Source organism: Toxotes jaculatrix, chromosome 10 (genome assembly GCF_017976425.1).
Source record: "Toxotes jaculatrix isolate fToxJac2 chromosome 10, fToxJac2.pri, whole genome shotgun sequence".
NCBI lineage: Eukaryota > Metazoa > Chordata > Actinopteri > Toxotidae > Toxotes > Toxotes jaculatrix.
In genome coordinates, this window is record NC_054403.1 from 18,782,856 (window position 1) to 18,803,886 (window position 21,031).

The 21,031-nt window shown below is 41.2% G+C and overlaps 2 protein-coding genes across 3 annotated transcripts in view; one reads left to right on the top strand and one right to left on the bottom strand.

Annotated features, from left to right (window-relative positions):
- Positions 1-5,479, top strand: part of map7d3 (MAP7 domain containing 3) — a 35,541-nt gene extending 30,062 nt beyond the window's left edge. The window contains 7 exon segments of the mRNA XM_041047640.1: positions 951-1,080; positions 3,346-3,631; positions 4,010-4,063; positions 4,163-4,232; positions 4,409-4,586; positions 4,935-5,227; positions 5,311-5,479. Of these exon segments, the coding sequence (XP_040903574.1) occupies positions 951-1,080; positions 3,346-3,631; positions 4,010-4,063; positions 4,163-4,232; positions 4,409-4,586; positions 4,935-5,227; positions 5,311-5,318 (1,019 nt within the window). The 3' untranslated portion in view covers positions 5,319-5,479.
- Positions 5,480-8,545: 3,066 nt separating this feature from the next.
- fhl1a (four and a half LIM domains 1a) lies at positions 8,546-20,168 on the bottom strand. 2 transcript variants are annotated; one of them, XM_041047641.1, is made up of 6 exons: positions 20,076-20,168; positions 11,479-11,660; positions 10,559-10,736; positions 9,794-9,963; positions 9,364-9,550; positions 8,546-9,175 (listed from the first exon to the last, which is right to left on the bottom strand). In XM_041047641.1, the coding sequence occupies exons 1-6, from the start codon at positions 20,107-20,109 to the stop codon at positions 9,021-9,023; spliced, it is 906 nt and encodes a 301-aa protein (XP_040903575.1). In that variant the 5' UTR covers positions 20,110-20,168; the 3' UTR covers positions 8,546-9,020. The 2 variants fall into 2 exon arrangements, with proteins under 2 accessions (XP_040903575.1, XP_040903576.1); XM_041047642.1 differs by lacking the exon at positions 20,076-20,168 and adding an exon at positions 14,481-14,636.
- Positions 20,169-21,031: the final 863 nt, after the last annotated feature.

The window sequence follows — 21,031 nt, forward strand, 5'->3', positions numbered from 1 at the left end:
ATTAAGTCCCAGCTGGAGTCACATCCTGTTACAGATCTGGGGTTGCTGCTGCTGCCACCTCATGGAGACAATCATGCTCTGCAATATAAAAATGCTTAGTAATGTTTTGATGCTACGTGCCACTGGGCAAAGACTGTCAATCATTATACATTGCAGTTGTGCAAAAACAAAAGAGTTGTAGAATGATAAGTTCATTTTCAACCCTGTTTTATTAGTATGTACTTCATATATGTGCATTACCCTGTTCATTTGCCCCACATACATTTTAACATCCTGGTGTTGGGGTGGATGATATTGATAAAGTCCTCTATCCTGGAATATGTAATTTGATGTAATCAGAGCAATATATATTGGGGTATAGTAAAATTTCTTTAAAATCAATTGAGAAACTGTGTTTAGTTAAACCACCAAATTAAATACCTCATAAATTTAAGTAATAATCATAATAAAGTAGTAATCACATTAATGCAAAAGTTGTATAAAAATTCAATATTGCTATAAACCTGTCCTGTTCACTGATTTGCAATACTGCCTTTCATAACCTGATAAACTTAGATATATTAAATGGATAAAAACTGTGATAGCAGTGGTATAGAAGAGTCTCTGACGATAGACAAATGAATATAAATCATCATATTGCATAACCCGGATGTGTCTTTCCACATACCATGACTGGAGGCAGTTCTCAAAGAGCACAAAGATTATCATGTGAAAGTTACACAATTCAGTATCAGGCCACTTATTTCTTTTTTCTGCAGCTGCCTCGATGGAGAACATCACAGTTAGCCTCCTCCACCAGTCTAACTTTCTCTCTTCTTGCAGTCATCACCCATCCTCCAGTCATTGCATCCAGATGCTTTGGCCTCAGGCCAGCGCTATGATGAGAAGTGGGTGACAGAGTGACTTAAAATGTTAAACGTATCTTCTATATTTTTCTTTCCACCTGTCAGACTCTAAGGCCTCAACAGGCACCAACTCGGCTGCTGAGGCAGCCAAGATCCTGGCGGAGAATCGCAGACTGATGCGAGAGCAGAAGGAGAGAGAGGAGCAGCTCAGGATACAGAGGGAGGAGGAGGAGAGGTGAGGATTTTGAAATTGTCAAGTGAATCCCGTTATCTCCCACAATGGATGACCTTTTGGGATGAGTTTGACGTCATTTGGGTTATGACAAGGATGCATGAGTACCATCAACAACACAGATGCAGTTGCTCTGAAAACTTTCTAAAGAGAATTTTAGATGTGAAGTGAAACTAAGCTCTGTGATATGTTTGAAAATGTTTTTTCAACGAACTATTCATAAAGAACACATTCACGAAAAAACAGAAAAGATTACCAACTTGACAACACTGCTGGTGACATTTTAGGGGCATTAAAAGTAGGGATGGGGCCGATCCGATCCAGCATCAGTATCTGGTTCTGTTACCAACATATTTCACAGATCGGAAATTTCCGATCCAACCTGCGGAGATTTCCGATCCATGAACCATTTCTGTGCTTTAATGTCCTCTGCTGAAATGACTCCACAAGTGATTCCCTGCCGGCTGCTCTGCTGGCTGGCTGCAAAATGTGGAATGGATTTCCTGAACAGAGGCGTGTCTCAATGTGACGCGGAGTAATGAGACGTTCAGGAAATCCATTCCACAGTTTGCAGCCAGCTAGCAGGCGAGCATTGAGCAGCACCGTGGCTAACCAAGGGGGGAGTTGTAGGTTTCAGCAGTGAAGATCACTTCTGCGTTCAAAAAGCTGCAGTTCCTCGGCTGCCGCTGGGGGGCTGGCTCCAGAAGTGAGCAATTCTCCATTGACCCCCATGTTAAAATAGCCAACTTTACAGCCTAAAAAAACATTTTTACAGCCTGGTACATTTTTTTGTTTTTGGTCTCTATTGATAGTTTCCACCTCCGTGAACACTGTGGGGTGGGTGAATTTTTTTTGTACCACAACCGTTTTAGTGTTATTTAGGCTTAAAATTCTTACATAAATTAGGGCGTGGCTACGTTGACAGCCCCATAGACAGGCACTGGCAGTTAGCTCTTTGCTAAAGCATCAGCTGGGCTAGGCGGCTACATCCAGAGGCCTCCGGCTACCTCCAGCGGTTGACAGGGGCTGCTGTGTCCGTGTTTGTTTGCCAATGTTCGGATAGGTTTTTGTGACAATATGGCTTGTTGTAGTGTAGACTGTACTAACCGACCGACGAAGGAGTCCGTGTTGTAGTTTTATCGGTAAGTAAATTTCTCACTATTTTACCTGGATGTCTGTACTAATTAGCATGTATTAGCATATTTTGCCGCTGGCTTATGACTTAATTGCCAATTTATGGTCGCTGCTGATACAGATAGAGGACCGGAGCAGCTAATGTTAGGAACGCTGTTGCGGTGTGTTCCGTGCTCTCAGAGTCCGTTTATTGCGGGTATATTAGGCTACAATTTTATTTCGTCTCATTTGTCTGTTTAAAAAGTCCAATATTGCATGGACAGAGCAGCTCCGTCAGTAAGTTGTATGCTTTGTGTCGCGGCCGTACGGGGTCGAGCTAGTCGGGTCGGACTCGGGGACTGTGGTGTGGTGTGGTGGATGTAGCTGCGTGTAGCTGCCACTTAGCTTGTTAGCCTTAGGCTAGCTCGGTTGCTCCTAGCTAAGTGAGCGGGTTCTCGGCCGGCTGACACCGGCTAGTTAGAATAACCGCCTCTTCGCAAAATATGGAAAGTACACTCCCAGTAAAATAAAATAAAAACAATGGGTGACGTCACGGGTGCTACGTCCATGTTTTATACAGTCTTTGTGGCTAACCAACTTTTCAGCACCTGTGCACATGTCCGCGGTGTGGAAATATTTTGCACTAGCAACACCCCAAAACAAGACAGCAACATGCAATGTTTGCCGTTGTACCGAGGGGCGGAAGCTCCGTCGCGACCTACAAGTGGTAATAAGTATCGATTAGCTCGATGCTAACATAACATGGCGAATCCCATTGACGGGCTAGCGCATTAGCATCGGTTGCGCTATTAACTTTTACACACAAACGATAAACCAAAGCGGGACACCATAACAGGAAGGTCATACAGGCAATCCACACACCAACAATATATTACTCAAAGACTTATGTCCCTTCTAGATACAGCAGGAAGAAAGTATCGTTATCGTTATCAGCAGATATCCAAATTCAGGTATCGGAATCGGATCGGAAGTGAAAAAATGTGGATCGGTGCATCCTTAATTAAAAGTGCAATTAGCATGTTTCTTTAGCTCATGAGATGAAAAGCACCCCTTAAACACCCACTTTCAGAAATCACCTGTCCTTATTTCTGAGTATGTTGTCAAGTATCTGCTGGTATTTCTTTTCTATCTCAGGCTGAGAAAGGAAGAAGAAAAACGTTTAGCGGAGGAGGCTCGACTGAAACGCCTGGAGGAGGAGAAGAAGCTTGCAGAGGAGAGAAAACTCAAAGAAGAAGAGGAGGCTCGCCTGGCAGAGGAGGAGCGTGTGAGACTGGCCGAAGAGGAGGCACTCAAACAGGCAGAGCTCCAGAAGGAACGAGAGGAGGCTGAGGCCAAGGCTCAGGAGGAGGCAGAGAGAGTCCGTCAGGAGAGAGACCGCATCATGCAGCAGAACCAGCAAGAACGAATGGAGAGGAAGAAGGTGAGATGCATGGATGGAGGAGAGAGTCTTCTCTTTAGTTGGGTCTTGCTTTATCATTTGGAGCTAAGTCAAATAGTGTTTATAAGGAACTTGAGATGTTGTTTAGACCAGTAGTACTACATCAGGAGTCAGTTACAGAAAACTAAAGTGGTGTATTGTTCAACATAAATTATCTGCCTGCACTGTTTTTATCACTTCCAACCAAATTTTTCTGTTTAGATCACAATTCTTCTTCCCAGTAACTCTGACCATAATGGTGTCATAATTATTTTAAATGGTTGATTTAGTGTATGATGTAAACAGCAAATGCTTCATAATATTACAGCGTTATGTAGAAGAAATAATTCATAAAAGTGTTCTATATTCTTTGCATTTCAGAGAATTGAAGAAATAATGAAGAGAACTAGAAAAGGGGAAACAAATGACTTGAAGGTGAGCTCAGCCTGCATGTCTTTAAGTGTCTGTGGAGAAAATCCTCTATACTGAATGTGTAGAGGATGTTGACCAAGTCTGCCTGTTGTGCCTGTGCAGAGAGACGATGAGAAATGCTCACAGGAGAACGGAGAAGAGGGAGGGGACCAGCTAAACTATGAAACCAAGAGTAAGTGTTCTCATCCTTTAGCTTTCACCTTGATGACAGGTTCAGGAAATCAGAGCACTTTGTCACTGAGCGCAAAGGTGTGTCTTCCCGTCTTTGTGTTTGTTTACATATACTTTACATAAATTGCCTGTTTGTATGCAACATATGACTTGTATCCTCCCCATCCATTTCCTCAGTTGACGACATAGCCCAGACAGGTGACATTGCCATGGAGGCTGACAAAGATGAGAGTGGTCTGTCCTCTGGCGAGTCTAAACAACAAGACGAGCCCCTGCACAGTGTCAATGGAAAACCAGAGACTGACGACAAGGAGAATAACAATGGCATGAGCACAGATGAGACTCAGGCAGTAAGGTATGACTGCAGAAGGGAGCATGTCTATGAAACACAAAACTATAAAGTCACTTATGGTCCAAAAATAACTGAGGAAACTGGAGACTGGAGAATGAAATATATAGCACCAGCATGATTTGTTTAGATCAGATTTTTTGATGCACGTCAAAACACCCACAAGCGTTGGTTTGTATGTAGAAGCAAACACACTAGCAGCTGCATGTGACTTCTTTCTGTCAGCATGCACTTACTTCTCCATCTCTCAGTCTGGTGCAGAGTTGGGTTGTGCTGTGAGAACTTTTTTTTTTCACCTCCCAAATCATTGTCTTAACCTCCTCCCACCACCTTATTCCCCCTTCCCCTCTCCAGTCCAGTACCTAAAGGTCGCCTCGTCGAGGGCTCTGAGTTCCTGAATGAGCAGGACTCTGCCAAAGTGGGGTTGGTCTCAGGTCTGAATGGTAAATCTAACCAGTGGAGCTTTGAGGAACTCATTGACCTCAATGTCCACTCCAAGACTCGGCCCCTCATGGAAGCGGAGGACTGTAACCAGGTCTTGATCAACTGTGACGGGAGCTCAGATGGGACCAGGGTGGCCTTCGAGGACAAGGGAACCCCCGTCAGCACCCTGCATCCCTCTAATCAACCCATAGAAGCCCTTTCAGGTGAGGATACGGTTACTTATTCACTGATCGGGAATTCTTACCTTCAAGATAAACCATAACTCTTTTCTCCTGTGTCTCTGTAGAGATTTGATGCTGCAGCTGTCGCTGAGAAGCCTCTCACTGTTGCACTCCTAAAGTTCCTGTCCAGCTGATCTCCTTTAAAAAAAAAAAAAAAAAAAAAAAAAAAAGTCCTCTCTACCAGTTCCAAACAGCTTCCTCTTCTTTGTCCTCCTCTTCTTCCAGAGGGAGGAGCACAAGGTGAAGTGGAAAGACCACCCTAAGTGCTACATTTGCACCCTACATGATGAGGAAAAAAATGTGTTAAAATTATATATTAAAAAATGTTATTCTTCAGGGAAATTCCATATATTCCTTCAGTGTGCTTGCTTCAGGTCTCTTCCCTCTTCCTCTTGTGTTTAGTTCTCCGGATGTTTTTTTTTTCTATGTTGTGTCCAATTTTGATGATGTTTTTTAAGAGCTTTGTCTTTGTCAGGGGTGCATTGTTGTAATTTATTAATTTTGGCTTCTTTGTTATTATAATTATTGTTATATGTTTAGTTTTTTTTTCTCTTCTATGAGAATATTCCAGGACACATGCACATGAGGCTGTGTGAACTGAATATGAGGTAAATATCGTGAGTTAAAGCAAGGGACGTGAATACATTCTGTTGGGGGTTGGGGGGAGTAGCATCCCAGGATTTGCATGTGATTCATCTAAATTTACTTGACCGGCTGTTTCTTTTTTGCAGCATCCAGCAATATGGCCTTACCATTTTTTCCCCAGCTTCTAATTTTTAAGTATGAATATGCTAAGTTGTTTGTGCTGAAGCTCATACACGCACAGGGTTAGCGGTCTCCCAACGTGCGCTTGCAGTTGGGAATTGATTCTGTATTCATGATACACTTCACAGATCTCTGTCCTTTTCCTTTTTTCCACAACTAACATACACCTGTCCTCCAGCTGCTCACTTCCTGTGTTTCCTTCTTTGGCCACTAGAGGGAATCAGGAGATAAATTTGAACCTGAAGAGTTTCTCATAATGTTTAAGAGATTAAATATAACACTGTAGTGAATTCACTTGTTCAGTGAAGTTTCAGCAGTTTGTTGATTTAGGGCTCATGGTCCATTTAGGTTTTATTTTTTACACATGTACATAGAAAGTATGTTTACTAACATCATTGTAATTTACATCAGAATCTGAGTTGCATCCAGTTTTAGTCTCTTCTGAAGTGAAGACTCCACCACTCCACAGCTGTTTGAATAACCACAGCTGTGACAGACTAACTTAACACTTGTGAAGTCCATTAGTTTCATTCATAGCTGCTTCTGACCTTCTTTAGGTGACGCGTTTATTACTGAACTGAACTTGAATTTTTGGCTGTTCTGTCATTGATGTCCAGAGTTCACCTTTACTGAAACTAGAAATCAAGTTTTCAAGTACCTGGTTTTAATCCAAGCTTCACTAACACATCCCCACACACCTCTCCATCCATTCTTCTGCCCGTGTGGCTTTATCATTAATTCGACTTCTTTCCCACTAACATCCGTCTGAAACTCCCATCACACCAGCTGTCACATCTGACAAAATGCATTTCAGCTATTTTTTATAATATAAAATGTGGCTGTTTGTTTATATATGAAAATACATTTCTACATATATTTAAGTGTTATTGTATTGTGTATATAATCAGTATTAGGCAAATTAAGCCATGTTTTGGAGGAAGTGGTGGAATTGGACATGGATAACTGAAGTTCCTGTGTATGTGTGCTGTAAGTCTAAGGTTTCTGTTTTTGACACATGCCCTGTGACAGGGTAGTCGGGTTAGGTTTGGGCAGCCCGGAAAGCCAACATTTACATAAAGCCCTCTTCCATGAGAGCTCTGCAAAACAAGGGGCCGAGAGGGGACCCACTATATGTTTCTCAAAATGTGGTGCGTGTAACTCTGTTTGTATATTCAAGAGCTTTCAGTTCTACATCCCCATGCCCTAGTTTTCTGATATTGCCTCACGAAGACTAAACAAGTAGACATCTTGAGGCCGAGCAGAGCTCTTACAGGCCTCAGCAACATGTCTGATCCACGAAAGTGGTCATGGCTGTTCCTCACAATGCTTTTAATGTCATCAGAATATGTATTATATAATATCCAAGGATGGCTCTGTTTGCAGTTCTCCTTTGTAGCATGAGGCAAGGCACATCCACTAAACAAAACATGGCATGGGGCACGCTTGTTTTCCCGTACTGTTTTCTGTCTGTTCTGGATTTTTATTTTAAATGAACTGTATAGAAATCTTGAAATTCCCTATGCTTGAATAGTCCAAGCACAAGGTTTTGGGGACCTTGATTTTTGCCTTCTCTGCTGGCTAACTGAATTCTCTTTGTACATAAAGTCTTTTAGATCTTAGCTTTGATTAATAAGCTCAAAGAATGTAACAGACTCCATAAACCGTCCTTGATTATTTACCATGTCTCCCAAAGCTGTCCACTCTTAGCTTTCATACATTATTCATCTAGACACAAGACTCTGCACTGTCACAATTTTCCCGCTATGTTTAAAGAATGGTTACTGAGGAGTAGCTTTGCTGCACAGACTCATAGGAGAGTTTTGTGATATTCTGGAAGAAAAGAAAGACGTGTCTTGTGTTTGTTCGCACTCATGTTTTAAAAGTCTCATTCCTCACCTAAAATTTGCATATATCCAAACTCCGCCCAAACCTTTCCTACTCCTCTTTCCTCTCATGAGTAGCACCTGTTGGGGGGCAGTTGTAGCTGCTGCTTGAATACATACTGTATCTATTCCAGGTCCTGCTGCATCTTTGAGGACTTGAGTACAGAGCTGACTGCTCTTAGTCCTAAACGTTGTCTATAACAATAGGATAGAATGGTGCCTTAGATTGAGATTTAGTATTTTTATTGTATCACATTTAACTAAGAAAGCTTGTCTTTACCTCAGCCATGACAATCAGTCTACCCAACCAGGGCAACTGTGTGAATATGAATATTTCTCTGAAAGATTTACAAACTTAACAATGCCCTTTCCACAAATAAAATTTGTACTGTAAATATATCTAAAGTGTACTGAGATGATACAAACTGTTAAAATAATAAAGTCTTGCAAAAATATTTCTTTGCCATTTTTAAAAAAAAAATTCTTGCTGTAAAGAAAGAAAAAACAGGCTTCACATCGCTTCCTCTTTTATTCTTGTTTTACACTGAACTTCACTAAAAGTCTTGAATACATGAGCAGTTTATATTTCAGCATCAATCTCAAAAAAACTGGTATTTTAAATTCACTCTCTAAACATTTTTTGAAAATCCTCAAAATCCATTCAAGCATTCAAAGATGTAACAGATAGTTAATCAAAGCTGGTACGTATGAGCAGCAGTATGCAGGTAAAAAGCATTTTATGCTTTCTGAAAGATTCCAGTAAGGCACTAAAAAGGCTTTTCGTGACTAATACTTCGTCTCATCCCACAGAAAATATTCTGTTGCCATGTTAGTATCCAACCCCTGACGTTAAAACAAGTTGCAGTAATGTATATGTAGATAAATGTTTCAAGCTAGTGCATATTTAAAGTCCCCTAATCTGTCAACTCCACAGAGAAGTTTCACCAAAATTGACTGTTTTGACATTTTTATGCAAATTCAGAAACGTTTCTGTCATTTTGAGGCCTCAAATTCAAACTCCCAAAACTTTAGGAGAAATTTGCTCTTTTGCAGAGTGACTGTCTAAAAGTCATTTTTGGTGTAGTTCCACTTTAAACAGTGATATTCTGCAGTGCTGACGGTGCAGTTCACAGCTTCTTGGCGCAGTCAGGGCAGTAGATATGATCTCCGCTGATGACGAAGCGCTTGTTGGCCAGCGAGAGGCAACACTTCTTGCAGTTGAAGCAATACTCATGCCAGGAGTAGCCCTCGTAGTTCACCACATTGGTGCCGTGGCCGAACCCTGCAGAGACAGAGACAGGAGGACACCTGTCAGTCGGCACAAGGAGAGTTATGATTCTTTAAGAATAAAATTTCTGTCAATAGATTATAATCTTTTAGAAGTCATTATAATTGTATAGGAAAAACCCAGAAGAAGAAAGGAAACCTCAAAATTGTTGTTACCACTGTTTTCAGTTCATCTTTCCTGACCTGTGATGGGGTTCTTGCAGCCGTGGCACTTCTTGGCCACATCAGTTTTGTAGCAGTCTACACAGTAAACACTGTTCTCGTGGGAAGTGAAGCGAGTTCCCGCCAGGGGTTTATGGCAGGTCTGGCACACGAAACACTCGCTGTGCCAGGGCTGGTCCTGGTAGCTGATCCCTCCAGAGGTGATGGGCTTAGAGGGAGACGGATAGAGATTCTTTGATTATGATCGCAAACACAACAGGGCTGGAAGGTCATTCAGTCATTCTGCTGAAATGTTGTAAAGTGAACCGTCTGCACAATAGTTTTATTTTGTATATATATGACCCTACACTGTAGGTGATGCACGAGCTCTTCCAGACCAGCAAACAGTAGCAAACTGTTGAATATTTTTACAGTCACAAAACAAATGCAATGATAGAATCTGTGCTTGTACCTGCTTGCAGTGGAAGCATTTCTTGGCAAACTTCTTGTCATGGCAGGGAGCACAGTAGATGTCATCACCCTTGGTCAGGAAGCTCTGTGTGCGGATTGGCTGCTTGCATTCAAAGCAGGTGAAGCATTCCTCGTGCCACACCTTGTTCTTGTACTCCACATTCTGGGATCCTGAAACACAAGCACAAAATAAAGCCAACCCTTTGACCTGAAAGTTACTGGAATTTTAACTCCTTCACATACAGCACAGTTTTCCCCTTTCAGTTATGGTTTTTAGAATTATTTTAGTTTGTTCGACCTCTTCACTGAATCTTTATGATGCTGAGACTGAGTGAAGTATTCAAACCATAGACTGCGTTTTTCTGATCGCACCTTTACATCAAATGCACATTTCTCCAAATTTAAGCCTGACGTATCTCTACTAGAATTTAAAATAAAGATTTATGGGTATTAGTTTGTAATGAGTGACTCGGCAGCAGTGCAGAGTTTTAATGGAAACATGAGGAAGTCTCAAATGAGGAAGCTGGCTATTCTAGGAGCTCTAGGGTAACTGGTAATCTTTGTTTATGTAGCACTCAATTCAATTATGGAGCAAAACAATACCAGAGAGAGGTCAGAACAGAAGTTAGGTGCAGCAAAATAATGTTACAAAAAAGAAAACAAAAAAAAAAACAAAAAACAGATTGCATCAGAAGTAATAAAAGATTATACAGCTCATCCTCATAGCTAAAGCCCCGATGTGACCGAAAAAAGACAGCAAACCCACCTGGCATAACCACCTTGTAGCAGCCCTGGCACCGGTTGCCATCCTCCCGGGAGCTACACTTGCCACACATTATCTTGCCATCATCCCGTGCGCTGAACGGCTCACTGGCCAGTGGCTTGTAGCACTTGGCGCAGCGGAAACAGTCCTCATGCCAGTAGCGGTTCTTATGGTGCAGCTCCTGAGCACAGAGAGGAGGTGAAGGGTGAGCAGCAGTGCCCTTGCTCAGTCCTAACGCAGACCCTCATTAAAGTGAAATATGTTTACTCATCATGTGGACTGAGGCTCAAGGCCAGACTACAGAACAAGCCCATGTGGCAGGCATTAAAGTGGAGATGAGGTGAACTGGGATGTGGTGAGCCATGAAGAACTTAGGGGACTGAGATGTTGGAAATGCAATATAAAGTATTTAAGCCTCAGTAGTAATGACACATCGTTTTCACACATTTATCTGACTGTGACTGAGTGGTGAGAGCAGTGTCGAGAGCTGGATGACAGACAAGTTGTATAACAGCTAAAGACTTGAAGCTCACTTTATTTCCTCCACTTGTCATCTTAACATCCATGTTAGCATTTCTGTTTTTTTTCTCTTTTTTGTTCAAGGGAAACATTTCGAGAAGAATCACAGGTGTAAATAATAAAATTGATGAATGGCTGAATTTCACTTGGCAGCTTCAGTTTCATTAAGGTTCAAGAAAATTCTCCTAAATGTTTTCAGAAATTAATGTATATTTAATGTATGTTCAAAAATACATACTTTATATGTACTGTTTTTTGTTTTTTATCATATTTTACAGAGCACTTCATCTGTAATCTGGACGAAGAGTGACTTCTCTGGTAATTTTTGTTAATACTTGTATGCTTTGACCACATCCTCCCTCACTCATTCATCCTTTTCCATCACCCACTCACACACTTTTCACCTTGGAATCAGCACCAATGGGGCGCTTGCACTCTGCGCAGGTGTTGGCACAGAGCTTATCGAAGCACTTGGTGCACACGTGCTTGTCATCCTTCTTCACATACTTCTTCCCGTGCAGGTTGTCACGGCAGTAGTAGCAGTCGAAGCGATCGGTCATGGTGGAGGTAAGATAACTCCTGGGACCTGTGGAAACACGAGAGACTGTGGGTTTAAACAGCTTCTGTCTTCCCTTCATGACTGGTGATTTTCCATTAGACGCCAGATGGGGACAGTGTTGCTTTTCTAAACGCACCCAAGACTCACCGAACAATGCAAGTCAGTGCTAAAGCTTCCATTCAGCAATGACAAATATGTTTTATTTATACAGTAGAGCACTTAAAACGCCATATAGCTGATTCAAAGTGCTTTAAAGTGCAGAAAAGAAATAAAAGAAATGTGGAACAAGAAACTAAATAAAATCTGAAGTTCAAGATGAGCAACAACAAATCCCACACTTTTATGACTGGAGTTTGGTGAACAGAAAAATGATGCCCAAGGCAGCCACTGTACTGTCTATCTGACCTCTGTTCCTTCGAATGCAAAACAAATGTAAGCAGAAATTGGGCAAAATCTGCAATGGAGGATGCGCATTTTGTGTTTTTCTGTGTTTTCCCATGATGAGGCACTGAGATGCAGCTCTAACAGCAGCATACCAAACTGATGAGGGAAGTGTGAGTGATGTTAGAAAAAAACGGCCGCTCACAGATGCCTGCTTGTTGTCTGTGGGTTTTAAGGCCTGCAGACGTTTTTTTTTTTTATCAAGCCCACCCTGGAAAGCTTAGCTCATATTTTTAGATCGTCTGGCTGATTCCTTTCACCCCCTACCTCCAAGACCTCACCCCCCCATCGAGTCCAGCCCACACTTTTTCTTTTGTCTACATTTTGGCCAGGTCATTTTATTGGCTCTTAGTGTAAACACTCTAAACTGAGTTGCTTTTGCTTCTTCATTCATCAACATTCCTGCATTCCCATCACAGGCAGCGTCCACTGGGAGAAGACTGAATAGTTTCCTGGAACAACTGTGCATGGAGAGGAGTGTGTGGACATATTAAGCTTTATCTACATCACTGTAATGCCTCTCTCTCTCTGTGTGTCTCACAGGATGTCAGGGAGAGCAGCTGAACAGAGTGTGAACTGTAGCAAAAGTGATTCACTCAGTGAGACAGATATCATTTTAATCCGGTGAGTACAACAGGAGCGATGGAGAAAACAATGGGTGGAATGGCATTTTGTCCTAGTAACCATAGGAACAAGGAAAATATTTATGAAAGGGGGGCTGCAGCTATTTAAGTGGCATGTGCTACACAGCCATGTGAAAGATATGAGCTTCCCAGAGTGCGGTATGCTCCCCTGGTGTGTGTGGATGGATAGATGGGAGAGGGTTTTGGAGGAAGAGAGCTATCTGTGCAGCAGGGATAAAGGCTGGACTGAGCCCTGACACACCCCACTCCGCCTACCCGCCTCCATTTAATGGCACTGAAACTGGCAAAACCCACCAAGTCCAACACAGCCAATCTCCCAAATCACCCACACAACACTTAGGTCTCACTACTTAGCCCAACCAGGGCAGAGATCTATTTTAGACTTGGCCTCTCTATTTAAAGTATATTGACCTTCCAGAGGAGACAAATGGAGAAGGATGCAGAGTGATGACTACTGGGACTATGCAGCTATTGTAGCTCCAGTTGAGATGTGTCCAATACTTTAATCTTTTGTTAAAAACAGTGTGACAGCTGCTCCCTGTCAAACAGGCGTGGTATGCACCAGTGTTCGGCTGTGGAGGGGGAGGAGTATACCACTGTTGTCCCCTTGGGGACGAGTCCTCTTTAGAATGAAAGGTCAGAGTGAGACCAGTTTGAGAGGTGAGTCAGAGACTGGATTGAGTGGATCAAAGACAGAATGACCCAGGGAGTAAATCAACCAAATCAACAGCTACATTTTTGAAACTTCCAGTTCTCTGCCACTTTGAATAATAGCAGCGTGTTCTCTTAAAAGCAGGCCTCCAACAAAATCAGGTCATTTTTTACGTAATCACATCTCGTTATCGTGGTGCTATGCAGAAAAAGTAAATATATGGAAAATAAATAAATAAATAAAAAGTACAATGCAAAATGCTGGAACAGGATGTTCTTCTGCCTTCCAGCGCGCGTCAAGGAAGAGAAATGGCAGAGAGCTTGAATTCTAAGACCACAGATTTGTACTACAAGATGAAACTTTTAAATCATGTAACTACAAATCATTTGGTCATTTGCCTTTCATCTGACTTCTATAAAAGCATAAACAAAAAGGCTTTAATAAACTTTAAATGAACTTGTGGGTTAAATACTCCCTCAAATAACATAATGTGGGTTAGTTTTTGTCTAAATGAAAAAGTATAAATCTCAAGCAGTGCATCGATTTAGCACAGTATTATGCAAAACAATACAATGCTCAAATAGTTCTCCCAAATGAGAAGACGGGACAGTTTTCAATTTTATACCTGGGCATTCAAGCATTGCTGCTTCATTTCTTTGGGAAAGGTTGTTACAGGTCAATAAAACATCAACAAATGCTCCAAAAACCTAAGTGGACCTTTGAGCTTAGATTATAGTGTTAATTAACTTCAGTTGTGTACATGAGTTCATTATGAAGAAACAGCTACGCTGAAGGGACACTTTTTCCTTTATGGGTAGAGAAAAGGCTCATACCTCTCAATCCAAATCTATTGAACTATCTGAAAATGCACTGCCAAAAAAACTGTTTTTCTTAGCTCATAAAGAGTTAACATTTTGGAGATACATAGTTTTCACAAGACAGCAACAATATGTTAAAACAACCTTGTACAAAATCACTTTAAATCTTGGATAATTCCTTCTGACATGCCAGTTGTACAAGGGTTTTACATTTTGCACCTGATTACAAAACACAATACATTAAATAACTTATTAAGTATCCGGTGCTCTCACCATCTTTTCATATTTTTACCTGAGTGTTTGTAGAAAGTCATGTTTGCTTCCAGTCAAGAGGAGAAGAAGAGGGAGGGAAAAAAAGACAACACAAGGATGGTAGGAGACAGTAGCATCCACAGAAGGTCAGACCCTGAGACCATACGTCTGGTTACGTTATGGGGGGCTGTATATACCCCTCTATGACCCACACACACCCCCGACCCCACATCCAAATCCAAACCCTCGGCCCCTCCAGTCCTTTTTAGGGTATGCATTGGAGAATAGAGCGGATGAGAGAGAGAGGATGATGCTGAGGGGATGGATTAGGTGATAGAGATTGGATTCCACTGCTGCACCATCAGAAGGTGAAAAAAATAAAACACAGTCTGTAGTATTTGAAAGACGGCCATGTGGGATAACAGATACTCCCACTGCCCTTACATAAAAAGTTTTGTTAGAGTGATCCGAACATGTACAGATGACATGTTGGATCACTTAACATCATAACTCAAAGCAATGACTCACAGGAGGAGCAGCGTGAGATTACTGACTGAGCTGAGGAGAGACTAAGTGTAGTGGGGTGTTATGTAAGTATTGTGTCTCTTCTTATACATCTTCATAACTTTGTGCGCAGACATATATACAATTACATGTCACATGGTCCAGGCGATGGTGTGGTATGCTGAAAACTAAACTGTTAAGTGAGCCAGAGTAGAATTTTATACAACGGGAGAAAAAAAAAAGTTACTGTTGATAAATTCTTCTCTCTGTTAACTCTGTGATTCTTATTCCAAGAGAGAATATTTCCTTTTAAAGCCCCAGGAAACACCCCGTGCATTCCTGATAGAAAAACAAAAAGACAGAAAGAGTGCTCTAACAGTGAAGACATTGTGTCATCTAAGGACAATGCTCTACTCAGATACAACAACGGAAATTTTAAGTTTGGAGTTGTGTTTCTGGCCACTTTGCAAATACAAAGGCAATATTCACTTTCTTTTAGCTCTGTCTTTGGTCTCTACCAACTCCTGGGGGAAATATCAGGCTCTTTAGCTGCTAAATTCCTTTCCATTGGCCAAAAATGATAATACAAGAGTGGTGCAAAACCATCATAATGATCATAATTAGCATTATTTGTCCTTCAGTGCAGCAAATGTGGCACTACAGATGGGACTTTACTCTGATCGGTTTTTGCCTTTACAGTCAGACAAGCTTAAACACAGGAATATAGGATCATTATGGGAATTAAAGGAGAGTGAGAGTCTAAAGAGACTGGCTAAGACAGGAACTAAATCAGCTGGCAAGACTCATGATAAACTCACTGACCTCAGTTAAATCCATTTACTTTTCAAAAGAAAGACTCATCTCTTAACTGCAGCAACCTTCTTCCTTAGACACCAAACAAATCAATACAGTGAGCTAATGTGTGTGTGTGTGTGTGTGTGTCTGTGGTTGTGTGTGTTTGTGCTCAGTTGTTTAAAGGGCATCTGGTTGTAATTACAGATTTGATTTGGTCCATTACTATGGAACACAACATTGCATCTGGCCCTTTTTTATAATCTGTCACCTAATTGCTCCAAACCCACAAAGACTAATTAATGTGCAGGAAGGCGCCATCACTCCCCTATACATGGACAGCTCTGTGTTACATCAGGAAATTTCCTCCTCTTCTATTATGTCCTCACATTCTCCTTTAAATTGGAATTGTTCTAGTTTCAAATGTTTTAATCTCTAACCAGCCAGTCTCTGTCTTCATCTCTTTATCTCCACGATTCTTTTCTCTCTGGTTCCAGATCAGTTGCAGTGTTGAATTTAAAACTGATTATTTTTCTCAGTATAGTGAGGAAAAAAACCCACCAGAATTTTCCCTTGAGAATATTTATTATATTTTTGCCAGACTACCTATTGTAACAAACACTTGTTTAAAACAAAATTTGTTAAATTAGGAGGACATGTTTGCTTATCCACTGTCTTTCTCTTTTGATTTTCTGATAGCATTAATATAAAATACATCTGACTGACTGTGCTACATTTTAAGTGTCTCACCTGGTGATCGTGTTAACTCTACCCAGTCACGGCCATCCTGATAGACAATAAAGCTGGAATGTAGGGCCCACCTCCCCACCTGCCATCTCCAAAGCCCTTGCTTTTAAGAGAACAAAAATAACTCCTGATTATCTCGGAACAATAAACAAAACTATAAATACATATATTTTTTCCAAATAAGAGAATCTGGGTTAATTATGTAGTTGGTGATGTGACTAATGTGCTATTTTTGTAACGTGAGAAAAAAAAAAGAGAATATAGGCTTTAAAACTGACCTGGCCAGTCATGGAAACAGACAGTAGTATACTCTCACATACAGTATACAGCTTTTGAAACTCATGTCATTAATTGCTTGGTAGGTGTTGCTTCTTGGCTTGAAGCCTATCATGTATCACCTCTCTAAGAGGTTTAGCGGAACACAGAAACAGGAAATCTGGCCTGGACTCCCTGAACAGACTAGACTGACTGGAACACACAGCCACCCTCTTTGCACTGTTACTGTTAGCGTATTTGCCTGAGAGCTTGTTTCTCAAAGTGACCTCTCGCCCTGGACATCCATGTGTCTCAGTCACCCTCCAAATCTGGTTAGTGGGCAGACAGACCAGTGACAGAGTGAGCCACACTGTCCCTGTCAGGGGAACAGTGACTCACCATGCACACACAGAAAAACACAGCAACAAGACACACGCGGTCATCTGTTCACACACAGAGCTGTATTACAACACTGACATAAGGTCAGTAAGCAGCCTGAGAAACCAGGGTGTGGCTACAAGACCCAGACACATTGAGGTCAAATACATGTGGACAAAAGGCCATAATGGCAGCTCTGTCAACACACTAACACTCTTTTCCAAAGGAAAAGGGTTTAGATAGGAGTGTTGCTCACACAGACACACACAAGTACTTTCAGATAAAGCCCTCGCTGTTGGCCAGCAGCACTTCGGCTTCAGCTGGTCTCACATGACTCAAGCTTCTCACTGCTGAAAAAGTCAGACCCTTCTGTTAATGTGTGGAGCAATATGTTACAGAGAAGCCGAAATACAACCATGAGCTCGACTGTGTGTTCAGTATGAGAGAGCATGGGTTCATTAATTCTTCATGGGCAGTGCATGTCCGTTTCATGAGGTTGGTGACACATGACTTGCATCACTCATCCCTCAGGGAGTCAGTGTGATACCTAGTTACTCTTTCTGTTTGTACAAAAAAATAATAATTTTTTTTAAATCTCGCTGCCTTTAACCTTCCACAGGGGGCCAGCAGGTGGCATCTAACAATGAAGCCTCAGTTACAAAACTTTGCGTACATATGATTTGTCATAGGCCTTCTTCTAAAAGTATATAAAGTAGTTCAAATTAGCTCAACCTTGACCAGCTACAAAAATAGAATGTCTCATGGGACCATTTTTATAATGTGTACTTTTACTTTTTATGTTTATATTATGTGTTTATTCATCAGTGAACACACTGGGCATGTTTTATCTAATATAACAGAACTTCATTTATAAAACAGCCACAGAAAATTTTGAAAGACTACAAAAACAAGTTTGGATAAATGTATTATAGCTTATACCTCTTACGTTTTTGCTGCTGTATTTGTGTGTATAAAAAATGAAACTACATTTCAACACTGAACTGTTCTATAGTAATATTTGGAGTGATTATCACTAAAGATGTGTGAATTTGTGTAGACAGTAGAGGTCAGCAGAACAGGACAAGCAGTTCAGCATCTACAAGAGAGGATAATGCCTTCGTTTAGCTCGCTCAGCCCCCACAGACAAACAAGCAGCATTGCCTATTTAGGAGTCTTGTGCTGAGCTGGTGAGTGTGGTGTTTCATGTGTTTCGTCAACTCAGTCGTCTACACACAGACACACCTCTCTCTCTCTCTCTCTCTCTCTCTCTCTCTCTCTCTCTCTCTCTCTCTCTCTCTCTCTCTGTTTCTCCTTCTCTCTGCTCAATTTGCAAGAATATAAGAACTGATGAAATTGTCTTCTCAACAAAAGTATGACTCTGTCTGAATAAACTGCAGGCACCAGAGCTCCCAGTTGCCCCAGTGTGGCAAATATCCCACTGCTGGCCTGATGGAGAGGAGACCTCACAGGCACTGACATACAACAGATTCAGTGAAGACTGATATAAATTATACACCACATACCAGGCTTTATGAATTAATAATCTTTAACTGTGCTGTTGGATTTGTTCAGTGCCTCTGTGCGGATTTTACATCATAATTTATGATAAAAATAAAAGACTTCTAAGATACGTAGTGTAGTCTTAAAAGTGATTTATAAATTGCTGCATGAAAAAAAGAAAAATCAAGCACTAAAAAAAGCAGTCTTTTCAAGTTGAAAGCGGGTTAATTTATTACTCAGTAAAGTACAAAGTTTTTATGGGTTTTGAAGGATGGTGAAGTCATTCTGGAGCCACAAGGAGGTCCAGTGTGCCAGAGAAAGGACAGTAATCTCCAGGTCTCCTTAATGACATCATGCATTTTGGTTTGGCAGCTGCCCAAACCCGAAGGGAGGAGCCGGAGAGCTGATGTATGTTTTAAGAGTTTCACATGGTACCTTTGGGCTCTGCTGCTCATTATTCAGGCACCAGCATCACTGCAAAACAATAATATTTCTAAACACCGTTTGATCTACAAGATGAATAGACATAGATATGTTGCAGAAGTCCAGCAACTATTACTGCCTTGCTGTGTTGGATTGCATTACATTGTATGGTTTATATTTAGACATCATGAGGGAGGGCTTTTCAAAATATTAGATACAGTCCACAGTGTAGCACATTATAATCTTCATTAGTATGTATTTATTAAAGATTATTGCATTGGGTTACCTTATATACTCTAGTATGGTACAGTGCTTTCTTCCTGCAGTCATATACACAGATAATTTACCTTGACACTGATGGTTTTTCCTTTCTTTCATTTTTGTTCTTGTGCACTTGAATAACAATCATTGAGTCATTGGTTATGAGTGGTGGAAGACATATAGCTTTTTTACTTGAGTAAAAGTAGCAGTACCACATATTCCTACATTGAAAATGTATTATATTTTATATTATTATTTTTTGATACACTAAGTACTGAGCACTGCTTTCATGCTGCAGTTGGTTGAGACGCTAAGTTTAGCTCCTTCATATACGGCATCCTATTTCACGAAGTGGACATTTGTTTTGTAAGAATACCCTTTAAAAAACATGAACATATATGATGGGAATATAGAGATGTAGACAGACAGCCCAAACGTTCGTGCCACCGCAGTGCCAAACAAAGCGCATCACCTGTTGCGCAGCGCCACACCACCGAGCCCAAAATCGTCAGGTGCACTTCAAGAAAATTATCGGCCTCTTTTCAGTTGTTTTTAGAAGGGAATCTCTGTGTAACGGAGAAAGTAACTGAGTCAAAATATGTCGGAAGAGTCTCTCCGATTAGAAAACGGCTGCAATTACGCATCAGACATAACGGTTCTTAAGTGGACCAAATAACATCCTTCTGTTTTACCTTTTCTTTCGCGCTCCCTGTTTAATGTTACACACAGCGACCTGCCTGATAATGTGAATTAAACAGCTGTGGTTTGGACTCACCTCTGCTAAGTGTACAGATGAAGCGCCTTTTCATTCGACACCAGCTCTGTGTCCGGTGGGTTTGGCCGAGAGGTAAAATCTGGGGAGGCAACGCAGCTTTAAAGGACAGAGAGAGCAGAGGAAAAAAAAAAGTACAGGACATGAGCCAAACCTCTGTAAGCTCTCATAAACAATGACCTCAACTAGGAATTTACAAGCTCTCTTAAGAAAAGTTCTCATTGGCCCTGCACTCGAAGAAAATGAGGTCCAAACTTTTTTTTTCTTTTTGAATCAACGAACAATGAGACTTAAAATTACCTTTTTGCGTGGGAGGCGGGTCTGCAGCGCGTTATGTTGTCTTGTTATTAATTATCTTGGCATCATTTCTGTGTTTCTGCTGTTTACAAAATATGAGCTGCATGCCTGGTTAAGTTGACACACTTTTGTCCTACGTCTGTATTGGCCTCACTCGTCTCCTTCTTTGGTAATGAATAGAGGAATTACATCAAGATGACTCATTCTTAACCCAAGGTAAATACTCGCAGCCTGTAAATTTAACCCTCACAGTTAATTCACTGCAATTACAAATCCGTGATTAAAATGCCCAAAAGGTGGTCCTGTTCGATAACACAGATGTCAGCTTTTATATCGGCTGTGTCATTGAGACTAAACATCTGTTTGCATCGTTTGAACCACATCCAAACAATGATGTATCCGCAGAGATAAATATCTCACTCTGAGACCAAGAAAAAGGTGAGAGTGAGGATGCATTGATAGAACAGTCAGGAAGAGGGCATGAAGGGGGGATTTCATGGGGAAAAGGTTGCGTTTGTTGTGTTTAAGGTGTCAGGGTTACTCAAACAACAGGACAAAATATGACTGCTTATGAATTACGGCTGTTTTCCTGCAGCAACATGCTGTTACAATAAATATGTCTTAACCAGGTATATCTGCGCATGTATCTACTTACAAATGAG